Source organism: Cucurbita maxima, unplaced genomic scaffold (assembly GCF_002738345.1).
Source record: "Cucurbita maxima cultivar Rimu unplaced genomic scaffold, Cmax_1.0 Cma_Scf00005, whole genome shotgun sequence".
NCBI lineage: Eukaryota > Viridiplantae > Streptophyta > Magnoliopsida > Cucurbitales > Cucurbitaceae > Cucurbita > Cucurbita maxima.
The window spans coordinates 6,475,215-6,488,687 of record NW_019272021.1 but is presented as its reverse complement, the minus strand read 5'-3'; the positions used below and the strand labels follow the sequence as shown (position 1 = coordinate 6,488,687).

The 13,473-nt window shown below is 37.0% G+C and overlaps 2 protein-coding genes across 3 annotated transcripts; both read left to right on the top strand.

The window, feature by feature from the left end:
• The first annotated feature begins 3,361 nt into the window (after positions 1 to 3,361).
• Positions 3,362 to 6,319, top strand: LOC111479581 (F-box/kelch-repeat protein At3g61590-like). Its single transcript, XM_023124296.1, has 2 exons — positions 3,362 to 3,859; positions 4,851 to 6,319. Exon 2 carries the CDS (start codon positions 4,878 to 4,880, stop codon positions 6,096 to 6,098), a length of 1,221 nt encoding a protein of 406 aa, XP_022980064.1. The 5' UTR covers positions 3,362 to 3,859; positions 4,851 to 4,877; the 3' UTR covers positions 6,099 to 6,319.
• Positions 6,320 to 7,402: 1,083 nt separating this feature from the next.
• LOC111480122 (phosphatidylinositol 4-phosphate 5-kinase 10) lies at positions 7,403 to 11,713 on the top strand. 2 transcript variants are annotated; one of them, XM_023125086.1, is made up of 10 exons: positions 7,403 to 7,601; positions 8,326 to 8,388; positions 8,676 to 8,832; positions 8,945 to 9,110; positions 9,282 to 9,392; positions 9,848 to 10,035; positions 10,168 to 10,262; positions 10,471 to 10,570; positions 10,850 to 11,137; positions 11,235 to 11,713. In XM_023125086.1, exons 3-10 carry the CDS (start codon positions 8,684 to 8,686, stop codon positions 11,248 to 11,250), a joined length of 1,113 nt encoding a protein of 370 aa, XP_022980854.1. In that variant the 5' UTR covers positions 7,403 to 7,601; positions 8,326 to 8,388; positions 8,676 to 8,683; the 3' UTR covers positions 11,251 to 11,713. The 2 variants fall into 2 exon arrangements, with proteins under 2 accessions (XP_022980854.1, XP_022980855.1); XM_023125087.1 differs by having other exon boundaries at positions 8,326 to 8,415.
• The last annotated feature ends 1,760 nt before the right edge of the window (positions 11,714 to 13,473 follow it).

The following is a 13,473-nucleotide window of genomic DNA, read 5'->3' as shown; positions in this document are numbered from 1 at the left end:
TTTTTTTTTTTTTTTTTTTTTTGCGCGCCATTTGAAAGCGTTTCTGGAATGCGAAGAACAATTTCGCCATTTGAAAGGGTTTCTTCCAAAAAATTTCTTCCGCATGATATTTAAAAAATGATTTATGGGCAACATATTAATTAACTGTTATTGGTATTTAAAAAATATATATATATATTGTAAAAAGGTCAAAAGATTTCGTGTGGGAATAACTCTGCATGACCACGTTTGATTTGCATGCACCTATTATTTAAAAGGAAAAATTTGAGGGATCTGCCAAAAGTCCTACTACTTAGTGGCCTGCATTCAGGCCCAATTTTATTACCCCGAATGCATGGGTTCAAACTCCTGAAACTTCACTTTTTAGTTGAATTAAAAATTTTCTTTTCACCATTAACAACACGTTTAATCTGGAATTGATCGCGAATTTAAAAGCAGCATGGTTCTAATATTTTTATTCCATAAATTGTTGGTGAGCTTGAGTGATTCTTCCTATGTTAGAATAAAAAATAATGAAAGAATTTTTTATGACAATTTATTTGTACACTCTTCATAAATAAAAGAATCTTGAAGCATAGGGAGCCCCGAATAAAGTACATCTTTGTTCTAAGCTTGTAACTTAATCATATAATATTGTCTATTTTTAGCATAAACTCTTATGAGTTTGCTTTTATTTGGCCTCATCCTGGTAAAGAACTTCTTCCAACTTCAATGGCTCATAAAATGTATGAAAATTAATTATAAACATACAAACATGTGGCGGAAGATTTCTAGTTCCTGCAAATAAAATCACCTTTATCGCAAGACAAAAAAGAAATGTACTAATTAAGCCGAAGAAATGGCTGGAGGATTCCTTCAAAACAAACGGAAATGGAGATGTTCCAAGGACAATTAATTTTTGTGTGATTTTTGCATGCATAATCTTTGATATTTGGAAATTCTAACATTTGTGGAAAAGATTCTCATCGTCAACATCAAATCCCTATCCAACCTTTACAAATCGAAGAACAGAATGGATGATTGGCATCGAACTGAATGTAATTTTTCAAACCAAAATCAGAAAAAAATTGAACGAACCAATGAATTCCTGGAAGAAGCCCTAAGATTAGTAGGTAGGCAGGCAGGCAGGCTTGAAATTAAATCCAATCGCCGAATCGACACGATTGATTGATGGCGACGCCGAACAGATTGGTGGCCAGACTTCAAAATCAGATATGGACGTCAACTTCTGTAATCGGCGATGGGCGAGTTAATAACAGGTCGTGGGATCGCTGCTACAGCAAATATAAATCTGACAAAACAGCTTGGCGCTAGCTGTGTCCGATTGCGATCTGCGGATTTCGCGCCGACTTTGCCATTCCGTCGGCAGCGGCTCTGTCTGGAGCATTCTGTTTTTGGTGGACAACAATGACGATGAACATGGACGCCACGATGTCGCAGTGATGATCAGTCATGGAATCTGACGACCACGAAGAAGAAGAAGAAGAAGAAGAAGAAGAAGAAAAGAAGAAGAAAGAGTCGTCAATTCTCAAAAGTACAATCACGTGCCCCAGTTTTACGGCCTCCATCTCTTTAACTCCCATTGGTTAGGGTCATCCATCGCCTAATTCCCTTTTATCATTTTTTATTTTATGTTTATTTTTTTTTTTTAACTCTATAAAAGTATTTTACTATACAATATACCGTTGTAAAAATTAAATCATGCCCATAAATAAATTAACAGAAAATACAATATAAATAAAAACTAAAATATCCTTTTAACACCATATTTTTAAACATTTAAAAAGTCATTTTAACTAAATAGGTGTCACAATCCACTCAGATAAAAGAAGTAAAAAAAAAAAACTTTAATGCATGCTTCAAAGAGCAGGAAAATTGAAGGGTGATTGTGATTTCCTTGGTATTCTATTATACAAACTTTATGTTCCACTCAATTATTAAAAGGGGTTTAGGTTATGGGTTTATTTTATTGCTTAACTAATTAACGACGCTGGTTGTTGAGGATTCCATACTTTTAAAAAATTACTCTAAATCGTAGAAAGGTAAGTTTTAGTAAAATTGAAAGAGCACAGTGAGTGAAAAAAGAGGGGGAACATAGGATTCTTTGTAAGCATTTTATCTGTAAGTTTGAAAAGTTAAAAAAGTAAAATTTGATTTTATTTTCCTTCTTCGGCTTTAAATCATGTGTGTTTGCTGCTCCCTTTGCTTTTTACTGTACTTTCTCCATTGGCTTTTTCTGTGTTATGTTTACCTACACTTATATTATCATGCCACCACACCACCCATTGCTGCCTGGACCCCACCTTCTTTACCCTTTTATAATATCTCAAATTTACTTACTTTACCTTCCTTTAATAATATCAATCCAGTTTAAAAATAAATTACAATTCAATTAAATCAGTGAATTCCGTACTGATTTTAGAATGGGCAATAAGCAAATTGGAAGTGAGAGATGAGGGAGTTAAAAGGGGGAGTCCACGTCCAAAGTGCTTCATCCACTAACCCAAACTTCGCTTTTCACTTCTTCCTAATGCTCATTTGTTCATGAATAAAAAATTATAAAATTAAGATTACAGGTTTGTGTCCACTCAATTAAGCCACTCACATAAATAAATTAGATCCAAACAAACATTTTAAAACATCCTACGTGTGGAGATTATGATACCTAACCATAAGATTTCATGATTAATGATTTGGTTTCGTTAGGTCTCCAAAAGTTGCTAAATAAAACAAGAGGTTGGAAATTTAAATTATAATTTATTCCTAAATGCAAACATAATTGAGTTCATACATATATTATATACTCATGTAAACTAAAATCACCAAATGATTTAATAGATAAAAGATACATAAAAGAGTTATAATTACTAAGTATATCAACAAAAAAAAAAAAAAAAAATGCAAGTTTATTTTGAGCAGTTTAATCTTAAAAACTCTAAATTTAAGGGGTTGATCAAGAGTTTACAACTAAAAATACATTTTCATTGGTCCTAGAGATCCGTAATTTTTAAAGATGTGACCTCTCAAATGCACACAAAGTTGAAAGTATACCGGCTTAGAACATCATATACCGTTTGAAAACATTCATAAAGCTAAGTTGGATATTGAAGGTCAATATCATTATTATTCCATAATTTGAAGAGAGAGAGAGAGAGATGAAGAGGGTTGAATTTAGAGGGGGATGAGAAGCTGAGTAAGAAGCTACTTTGGGCATTTAAGAATGTGACAAAATGTCATAAAAATATATATTAAATAATAAGAAGAAGAAGGAAAGATCCGTGGTTAAAATCTACCGATTCCTTGGAGAACAGGTGTGGATTGATGAAGCACAAGGCCCTTCTCTGGCTCTATCTATATCCCCACGCGCCTCTATCCTCTCCTCTTCTCTCTCTTTCTCTGTAAAGCCGCTAAAACAAAAATCGCTTTCCCATTCCCCTTCTCGGCTGTCGTTTTTCTTATATCTAAAAAGAAAACGAAAGTGGGAAAGGAAGATAAATTAAGGAAAAGGTGAGGCAAAACCTACACAACCAACAACAACAACAACGCACCCTCACTCCTCACCCCCCTTTTCGCTCTTGTGTTCACCTCCTTTCACTCTCTCTCTCTCTCTCTCTCTCTCTCTCTCTACGATGCTCCCTCTCTGATTCTTGGCTGCCGAATCTAGCAACCCTTTGTATCCCTTCCCCCCATTTCACACTAATTTTTGTTCTTTACCCATTTCACTGCTTGAATGATAAAGGGGTTGCTTCCTTCCTCTCTTCTTCCCTTCCTTTTCGCTACTCCACCTGCATCTGAGGCTTCTCCATCGAATCTAGCGCTACCCCATTTTCAGCTGCCTCTCCGGGTGCCCTTTTTCAAGGTTTGTTCATATGGGTTCTTGCCATCTCGGCCTAATTTTCAGTTTTTGTGATTCTTTTCTTCTTGCTTTGTATTTTCTCGATCTGGGTTTTGTTTTAATCACTGTATCTCCTCATATCCTGATGAATATGGATATGGCTATGGCTATGGCTTGCTGATTGATCGGTACATCTTCTTGTATGCTTCACTCTCTACTCACCACTTGTTTTTGGTTCTAATTTGCAATTTCTCTGTCGGGGTTGAGCTTAAAAGGTTAAGATGGGGTTTTTCTCCCCTTTCCCTTTGGAGAAGGCATAAATTCCTGTTGAGTTAATGTGGACTGGAACTTCTTTTGGAAAGCTTCCTTTTAAAATGTTTTCCATTACTCTTTGCAGTGATGATTAGGAGATTTACATTTCTTATGTTTGTTGTGGCAGTTAGTTTCCCTCTTTGGAATTTGGCTTCTGAGATGCTTAAATGCTTATGCATATTTTTTTTGAAACAATATTGTACTCATGAACAGTGTCCCCTCTTTTGTTGCTGTCTGCTACTCTGTCTGCCATGCTCTCCTGTGGATTTGTGCATAATGTCGTTTTTTGGGTTCTGGTTTTATCCCCCTTTGCCCTTATGTGTGGTTTTAAAACACCTTTGTTTCTTGTGTAAGGCCTCTAGTTGTCGGGGAAGGATCCTTTCTTCAATAAAGCAGCTACAGATGTCTGTAGTGTTTCCACTTATTAACCCACATCGGATTCTTGAATACAGGATATGTTATCTGATTTATATGGCGATGTTAGTAGTTTAAGGTTGTGGCGTTTGTTTATTTTATTGAAACTATAGTGATTAGCAATGCTATGTAGCTGTATATATGTTTTATAGTCTTGACCATATGTACATCTTTCCCGACATGTTCTGTCGGAAGAATATGTTTTATGTCGTGCTCGTTTGAATTCAGACGAGTCTGATCAGCTTATTATTTCGGCTGCATCTTCTTATAATTTGATTCCTGTCATCAGTTCTTCATTTTTTGACCACTCTTCGTTATGGAGGGACAAACGTCGTGGATTAGGCATTGCCACAATGACATGTCAAGGGATCTTGAAGATTTTGATTCTTACTTGGATTTCACAAACGAAGGAGGCAAAGAGGCTGTAGTAGCAGTTTCTGTGGAGTCAATCCTGCCTGATGACTTGTTGGAACGTATTCTGTCGTATCTACCAATAGCGAGCATTTTCCGAGCTGGTTCTGTGTGCAAAAGATGGCATGATATAGTTAGTTCGAGGAGGTTTTTGTGGAATGTCTCACATATCATATCACAAAAGCCTTGGTATTTCATGTTTACGAGCTCTGATGAGCCTATTGGCTATGCCTATGATCCGGTTCTTAGAAAGTGGTATGCGATCGATCTCCCCTGCATCGACAAGTCAAATTGTTTTATTGCCTCGTCATGTGGCTTGGTTTGCTTCATGGACAATGACAGTCGAAGTGAGTTACATGTCTGCAATCCTATTACGAAATGCTCAATGAAATTACCCGAGCCCTTGGGATCGATGTTCTCTGATTATAGTGCACTTGCAATCTCTGTAAACAGGGTTTTTCACAACTATACAATCTCGGTTGTGAAATCTAAGCAAGTTCCTGGAAACTTCTTTCAATGGGATATATCAATTCATATATATGATTCGGAAACAATGGTGTGGGTTACCTCCTTGACTGAAGTCTTGTCGGGGTGGAGAGGTGGCGACGAGAGTGTGATTTGTGACGGAGTTCTTTACTTTTTGATCTATTCAACCGGGGGTGGGGCGCCTGATAACCGCCACGGTCTTGTTTCTTATAATATTTCCAACCATTCTTCTCATGGTCTGTTGATAAGAAGCTTTATTCCAGCTCCCTGTTCTCTCACTTGTGGTCGATTGATGAACCTTAAGCAGAAGCTGGTCATGGTCGGAGGGATTGGTAGACAGGATAGGCCTGACATTATTAAGGGGATTGGAATTTGGATTCTTTGCGGGAAGGAATGGCGAGAAATTGCACGCATGCCACATAAGTTCTTCCAGGGATTCGGGGAATTCGACGATGTTTTTGCGAGCTGTGGCACTGATGAACTTATTTATATCCAGAGCTATGGAGCTCCAGCTTTACTTACTTTCGACATGAATCTAAAACAATGGAGATGGTCGCAGAAGTGCCCGGTGACAAAGAGATTCCCGCTCCAGCTTTTCACAGGCTTTTGCTTTGAACCAAGGCTCGAGATCAATCCCTGAGAGTCTCGTTTCTTCTCACAGCTGGATTTGTGTGTTGTTATCAGCTGAAATTTGGTTGATTTTGTTTCTATTTGCTTTATCTGTTGCACAAACTACATTGCAAGGAAGGAGTATATACATGTAACTGCAGATAAAAGCTGCATGAATATGCATAATTCATGAATGAGAATAGAATTCTTTACATAGGAAAATACTATACTCAACTAAAACTGCTTACAATCTCTGGGACTTGTTCAAATCTGCTGATTCCTCTCCTCTTGCCACTGTTTGAACTTCTTTTTACTTTGAATCTTCCCTTATATGGATCAGTCTCTGTTAGCACTCTCTACAACTTTGCCTATCTATTTGATCGATAACTCGTTCGGGTGGGCGGCGATGCCTTACTCTGGCTCAACCTCACATGTTTTTGTTAGTCGTGGTGGGTCTGAAAAGGCTTTGTAGGGAAGCATGATGGTGATTTTGCTTGGCTTTGTGAGAGGAGAGGCTTAGATAGGTGCAGGGGAGAGATGAGGTTGCTACAATTTGGGTATTAGAAGCAATGGTGGGACAAAGAACTTGTTTGGCTCACATTTCTATTATTGGTCTGCCATTGTTAAAGTCACTTCTTGCTTGAATGCCTTTTTAGCAGGTGCTTGGGATAGAGACAATATCACAAAATGAGACCGCACAACTGATAGAATTAGGAACCATCTCTAGTTCACTTTTAACCTCGCAGTTTTAAAACGCATATATTATGGAGAAAGTTTTACTCTACTCCAACATACCATTTGAAACAATCTAAGTTCACCGTTAGTAGATATTGTCTGTTTTGACCCATTACATATCATCGTCAGTTTCACAGTTTTAAAATTCGTCTGATATGAACGAGATTTTCATATATTTTTAAGAAATGCTTTGTTCTATTCTCCTACCAATATGGGGGTCTTACAACAAATGATCTAATACCATTGTGAAATCCCACGTTGGTTGGAGAGGGGAACAAAACAATCCTTATACCATTGTAAGAGTGACGGAGATACATAACGGGCTAAAACAGACAATATCTACTGGTGGAGCTGTTACACTTCCAGAAACACTAAATTATGTTAAATATCTTTAAATTATAACAATGAGGACATTTGAAGATACAACATTTTGATCGGGAACATGTTTATAGTGCGTTAATTTGTGTGTTGATAGGAAGGAGATTTGATTAGTGTAGTCAAAGGGGCAATGGAGATTTGATTAGTGTAGAGTTCCTAAAATTAGGGGGTTGGTTGGAATACCCAATGCCACATTTCCACAACTAAATGTGGCGCCAAAAACTGAAATTTCCCCTGCAATTCAATCGCCTCTAACCTCCATTTCTGACACATCCTTCAATCCCACATCTCCCGATCAAACCCCTCTAACCATTTCAACCAAAACCAACATTATCCCTCTCCTCCCATTTTCTTCTTTATCTTCTCCTTCCATGGCTCCCTCAATTTCTCCACCTATCCACCGATTCTTCTTCTGACTAAGGTGATGCTTTCCGATTATTCTCCCCTGTTTTTATGTTTTTGTTTTCGATGATGTTGGTGGATTGATCTGGTTTATATTTTGCGAATGGTTTGGTTGATTGATGGTGAAAATCATTTTGCATTTTGGGTCTCTCGTCGATTTGAAAATGCATCTTTCACTTGCTTGTTAAATTTTGGGTAATCGGGGTATCTTTCACTTCTGTTGATAATTTTTATCTCGGGACCTGTATCCGTAACGTTCCGAGTACATCAGAGCAGTTTGGGGGCAGCAATGAAGACCCCCCACAGCTATTCTGGCTATGGTGGCTCACATTTCGAGGAAACGACCTCCCATAACATGACCCAGAATCGATGTTTTTAAATTCGTAGACGATAAAATAGTGAAGATGATCTCAACTTCAGAGGGCTAGCTGGTTAAATCTGAGTAAGGCTTCTTTTAGGCCAAAAGTACCTCTAAATATCGTAAAGGACAAAAGAAGTAAATTCAAACCGATGCCATGGGAGAATGCATTGATGTTTTGTCATGTCACCCATCTCGGTTGTATGCAGGGTCAATAACATGGATGCACAAAAAATAAACTCGTTCTATCATTTTTTTTTCCTGTATATTTATATAAATCTAACGTTTCTTTAGTATGCCTTTTATGAAGATCCTGGAGTTCGAAGGATTTGTCACTAGCTGACATCTGACATTGTTTTTTTCTTTTTTTTTTGGCTGATTCTAGTTGAAATCAACCTGGAAATTCAACGATTTCTGGATCAGACAAGGGACTTTGGACATTGATCAGGTTTTGAAAATTGCTATATAGAGATAGGTAGTATAATTTACGATACCATGTGCTTGATTTCAAGTCTTACTACCAAGCAAGCTAGTACCAATGGGATAATTTTGGACACCATTTCTGAAAGTTTCCATCATTGCAGGTTTTGGAAAGATTCTCAACTGGACGAATTTGTTAATACCAAAATCTCATATGTTTTGACCATTTAGGCTGCTTAAGAGTGATTACTTTGATTATTGTATCCGAGTTTCTATTGCTTTTGTTTGTATTTGAACAAGATCTCTCTATTGCAGGGTAGTTCATGGCAATGGGGAGAGAGGAGCTCTCACCACAGGACTTCAAAACCACTAAAAATAATTGGATTCAATATACCAAGAAAAATAATATACGTCTTCCTGAGGGCTCATATACTGACTTTGAGTGGAAAGATTATTGTCCTTCGGTTTTCAGGTTCTCCACGCTCAAAATCAATCTTAAAGCTTTAACAAAACCCAGTAATCCTAAAGCTAGATGAAGATGAAATCTGACTGTTTTTATGTTGTGTGTTTCTTTTTTCATTCAGAAGCATTCTAGAGCTAGAGAAAATAGACTATGGCGACTACATGATGTCGATTTGTGGTGATGAGACCCTAAGAGAGGTTTCTGCACCAGGAAGAATTGGCAACATGATATTTCTGTCAAATGACGACCGATTTGTGATAAAAACTCTACGAAAATCTGAAGTCAAGGTAAGGTTATCACCCTGCGAAACATTACTTATACCAGAAAATGACTGCTTGCTTAACAGATAAATTGAAAACAGAAATTTATACCTGAAAAAAGCTGTTTAACTTTATACTCTGTTTATCGAATTTAGAGTGTGCGTTGAGATCTTACTTCAGCTCAACACGTGATCTCAGGTTCTCAGGGAGATGCTTCCAAAGTACTATCGACATCTAATAAAACATGGGTTTTCATTGTTGACCACGTTATATGGACTGCACGTATTGAGACCAATCGGAGGTATTAAGGTGAAAATTTCAGTAACCTTAGTATCTTATCGTTTACAGAAGTCTACTCCTGCGAAGTTTATAATTTTAGATTCCCCTTTTTAATGTAAGTTCTGTAATACATATTGTTTTCTCTCCCCTTATAATATGTTAGAGATATGTATTTAGGTCTGTTTCTGTTGGAGTTAAGAAAATGAGCACTTCTGCTATATGACCTCCCATAGAATGGCTTTTTCTAAGCTTTGATGAAGAAGTTCATCTGGAAGAGTGCAATTCATAGATTGTAGGGATTATGTGTGAACTTTTCAATATCCTGAAAGACCCTATTTCAAAAGTTATAGTTTTCATTTGAACTAAAGCATCATGTGATACTTCCTGAAAGATTATTCCGAGTAATTTGAAAATTGAGAACATGGCTTTGATTATTCTTTTTTTGCATGATTTCGTGCTTGTTTAATGGTTTTTCGTTTTCACAGGTTTATTTTGCAGTCATGTCTAACGTATTGCGATCGGACTTGCACTTGCATCGGCGATATGATCTCAAAGGGTCATCGAGAGGTCGAAATTTTAATAAAGTGGTAGTCCATGAGGAGATAATATATAAGGATATAGATCTCGATTTCTACTTTTACCTCGAACCTTCACTCCGTAACAAGATATTGTCGTAAGTCCATTGCTCTCTAATGCTTTCCAAAATGCTTTAGGATGATTTCTCATATTTATACAAATTCATCCCATCTTCTCATCACATATGGCAAAGTTTTAAGAGTGTTCTTGTCCATCTTTTGTTCTTCAGGCAACTCAAGTATGATTGCGAGTTTTTGGAGGCTGAAGGCATCATGGACTATAGTCTTTTGCTTGGTGTACATATAGAAGCCTCCTCGCGTCAAGGTGACTCTCTCCCTTATTTGTTCATGTTTGAATGCACACATTTTGATTGCATACGCATTTGATGGTGTAGACTGCCATGCAGAAGGTAGAGGAAGGAAATAAAGACAATATGTAATGCCGTCTGAATTCTGCTAAATCATCATTTGTTTAGCATTTAAGCTGAAAAAGAGTTTGTGAACGGAACATAACTTTCCATGGTTCAATTCAGGCCCAGTAGACAGGAGAAATTCTGTTTCTGGAACAAGGACCGTTCTGGTTCATGAGGGTGCAGACTCGACTGTTGCTGACATTCTTAAACGTAATGGCAGGTATACACCATCAATCTTTAGTTCTTCATAGAACCAGATTTTGTTTCTGTTTATCTATTTTGCGACCTAGAATTCTTTATGTTCATTTGGTGAATATGAAACTCACAAGCTGAACTGAATTTTAGCCAGACCGGCTTATTTTGAGCTAGACATGGTCTGCTTTCCAGTTTAAATGTATAATGCATGCCAATCATTGTCTGTTTAAACAACTTCCCTCTGATGAATCATAAACAAAAACAGCATATGAACTATAAGGAGCTGTTGAACACTTGGTCTCAGGTTTGGTGCAAGGCTTCCTGCTAGTGCAGTCCGGACGCCAAGGAACGAGATGGGGATTGTTTCTTCATCAAGCAGGGTCAGGGTGCCAGAGTGCTACAATGTATTGCTTTACTTTGGAATAATAGACATTTTTCAGAATTACAATGTGATAAAGCGTCTGGAGCATGCTTACAAATCGATACAATATGATTCAAAGTCAATCTCAGCCGTGAATCCCAAAGTATATTCTTCTCGTTTCCAGGATTTTCTTGGCAAAGTATTTCTAGCAAGAGAATCAAACAAAAACTGGTGAGTTTCTGTACCACTACTCCTTTACTTATTGTTCTAAAGAAACTGGCAAACCATACTCATATTCTTAAACACATCTTGTATGCTCACTTTACAGGAGTTTTGACTACTGATGATCCATGTCAAGTCAACCCAGTGGGGAGAAATCAACAAAAAGTTATGTTTGTTCCTTGCCCACATCATGATTCGCAAATCATAATGTATCATAGGAAAGCCACGAGGCTCATGTAGGAGAGGGGATTGTTAGCAGAGACAAATGCATTTTCTGTAGCTGAAAATGAAGATGATGCGCCCCCATTGTTGCAGGAAGACCGAGAGAGATTATTATTAGAAATGGGTCTGGCGTTATCTTTTGGTTCATGCTAGATTTTATAGTAAAAACGTTTTATTGTTCTGTTGTTGCCTGAGATTTCTTTACTTCATGGCTGTTTTGGCCTTGTTTTGTATTCATTTTTATGAGGAAAGTGAGGAGCACAGATGAAATGTGATTGAAAATTCACATAAAAGAGGGTTATTAGAGAGAAGGAGATAACCCCATTTGTTGTTTATAAGGGAACAATCAATCAATCAATCAAGGAGCAGTGAGAAATGTGGAAATCAGTGCTCACTTTTCAACTTTCTATAATTACCTCTCAATCTGTTTCTTATTAATTCTGCTCGATCAAACCTAGCTGTTTCCACAGAATTCTAACCGTTGGTAAAAAGGCTTCTCCTGAAATGGTATGTGGCTAATGAGATGCTCTGCCCCACCATTGACTCTCTTTCTCTAATGAAGAGAAGATCCATGCCCCAGATTTGGCGTACCCGTCTCCATTAATACCACCTTTCTTCCTCCCATTACCCTCTCTATATAAGGGTGTACCAGGGACTGACTCTTTGTGCATTACTTCCACCTCTGGTGACGGCGGCGGAGGGGAGAGGCGGCGATGGAGCTCCCTTTGATTCAAAGAGAGGGGGGGAAGAAGGTGAAAGGAAGTGCTGCGAGTTCATGGATGCCTGTGGGGTGCCGCGCTAGCGCTTAGGCGCCGCACCTTCCAAAGGTTTGCATGCGCCCGGAGCTGTTCTTACCTTCTCCTTTCCTTTATTGGATTGAAGGGAGCTCCTCTTATGTTCTTTCTTTTATCTTTCTATATCTATCTATCAATCAATTTTTTCTTTAAAACTTTGTGAGTTTCTTCTCTTTTGGAAAGGGTTTCATGTTATCATATGGTTTAGTAAGATGCCAATGGTAAAGTTATGCATGAGCATGATTAAAAAACTACTTTTTTTTATTGTTGATTTCAATGCCTGAAATATGTAAAGTTTGCTCTAATCAAAGTCGATTATTGTTACCGTTGTTCAATTTTGATGATTTCGATAATATAGTTCATTGTTATTTTTTTTTATTTGAGATTATTACTTAAGAGTCATGTATCATCACGATAGGTGTCAAGTGAAAGTACAAATGCTGCTTCTTATGTAATTGTTTTAATAGAGTAACATCTTTATAGTTTTATAGGCTTAATTAAACTACTAGTTAAGTTTTTTTTCTTTTTTAATTAAATTTAATTGGAAAGATTGTAACTACCCTTATTCAATTTTCATTTAGCCAATTTTGACAAAAATACTTTAAAAAACTAAAATAAAATTTGAATAAAAGTAAATAAATTAAATTTGAACCATTGAAAGTTATGGAAGGAAAGACCAAACAAGGGAACAAATATACATTCTAAACAAATTTTTAGTTCGTTATATGCTATATATATATTTGATGCAAATGTGGTTCAATGCATTCGCACGTGATTTAAATAGTTTTCTTTTTGTGGATTGAGCTTGAATTGGGTTGATTTGTATTCCTATGTTTTAGTTCAGGACTTTAAAGGATTCGAAAAGTCTTCTAATCTTCAAAGCGTCCATGATCGAATTTTAAGTCTTCTACGGTTACAGAGAGCTTTGATTTTCAGGAGTTTGGATTATAGAGCTTTTGACGACATGGTGTAGCTTTCGAATTACAAAATTAATTAATAAAGATATAAGATATCAATTTATAATTGGTCCAAATTTAATTATTTGTATCATTCAGTGCTTAATTAGGCCGAACCACCATACTTGGGCCGTCCATAAGACGGATTGGGCCATCATGAGTTTGGGCCGTCCAATAGACGGGTTGGGCCATTATGAGTGGGCCGTGCTGCCCATTTTGATACCGAATCTTTATTCATTTGTTTTTTTGTTGGTTTGTAAAATATGTTGCTGAATTTGGCTACGAAATTAAATTAGAATAAAATAGATGGATGAAGAAAAGAAAGAGTTGGAAAAATGGAATAATTGAAAGAAAAAGGGGTAATATAAATAAT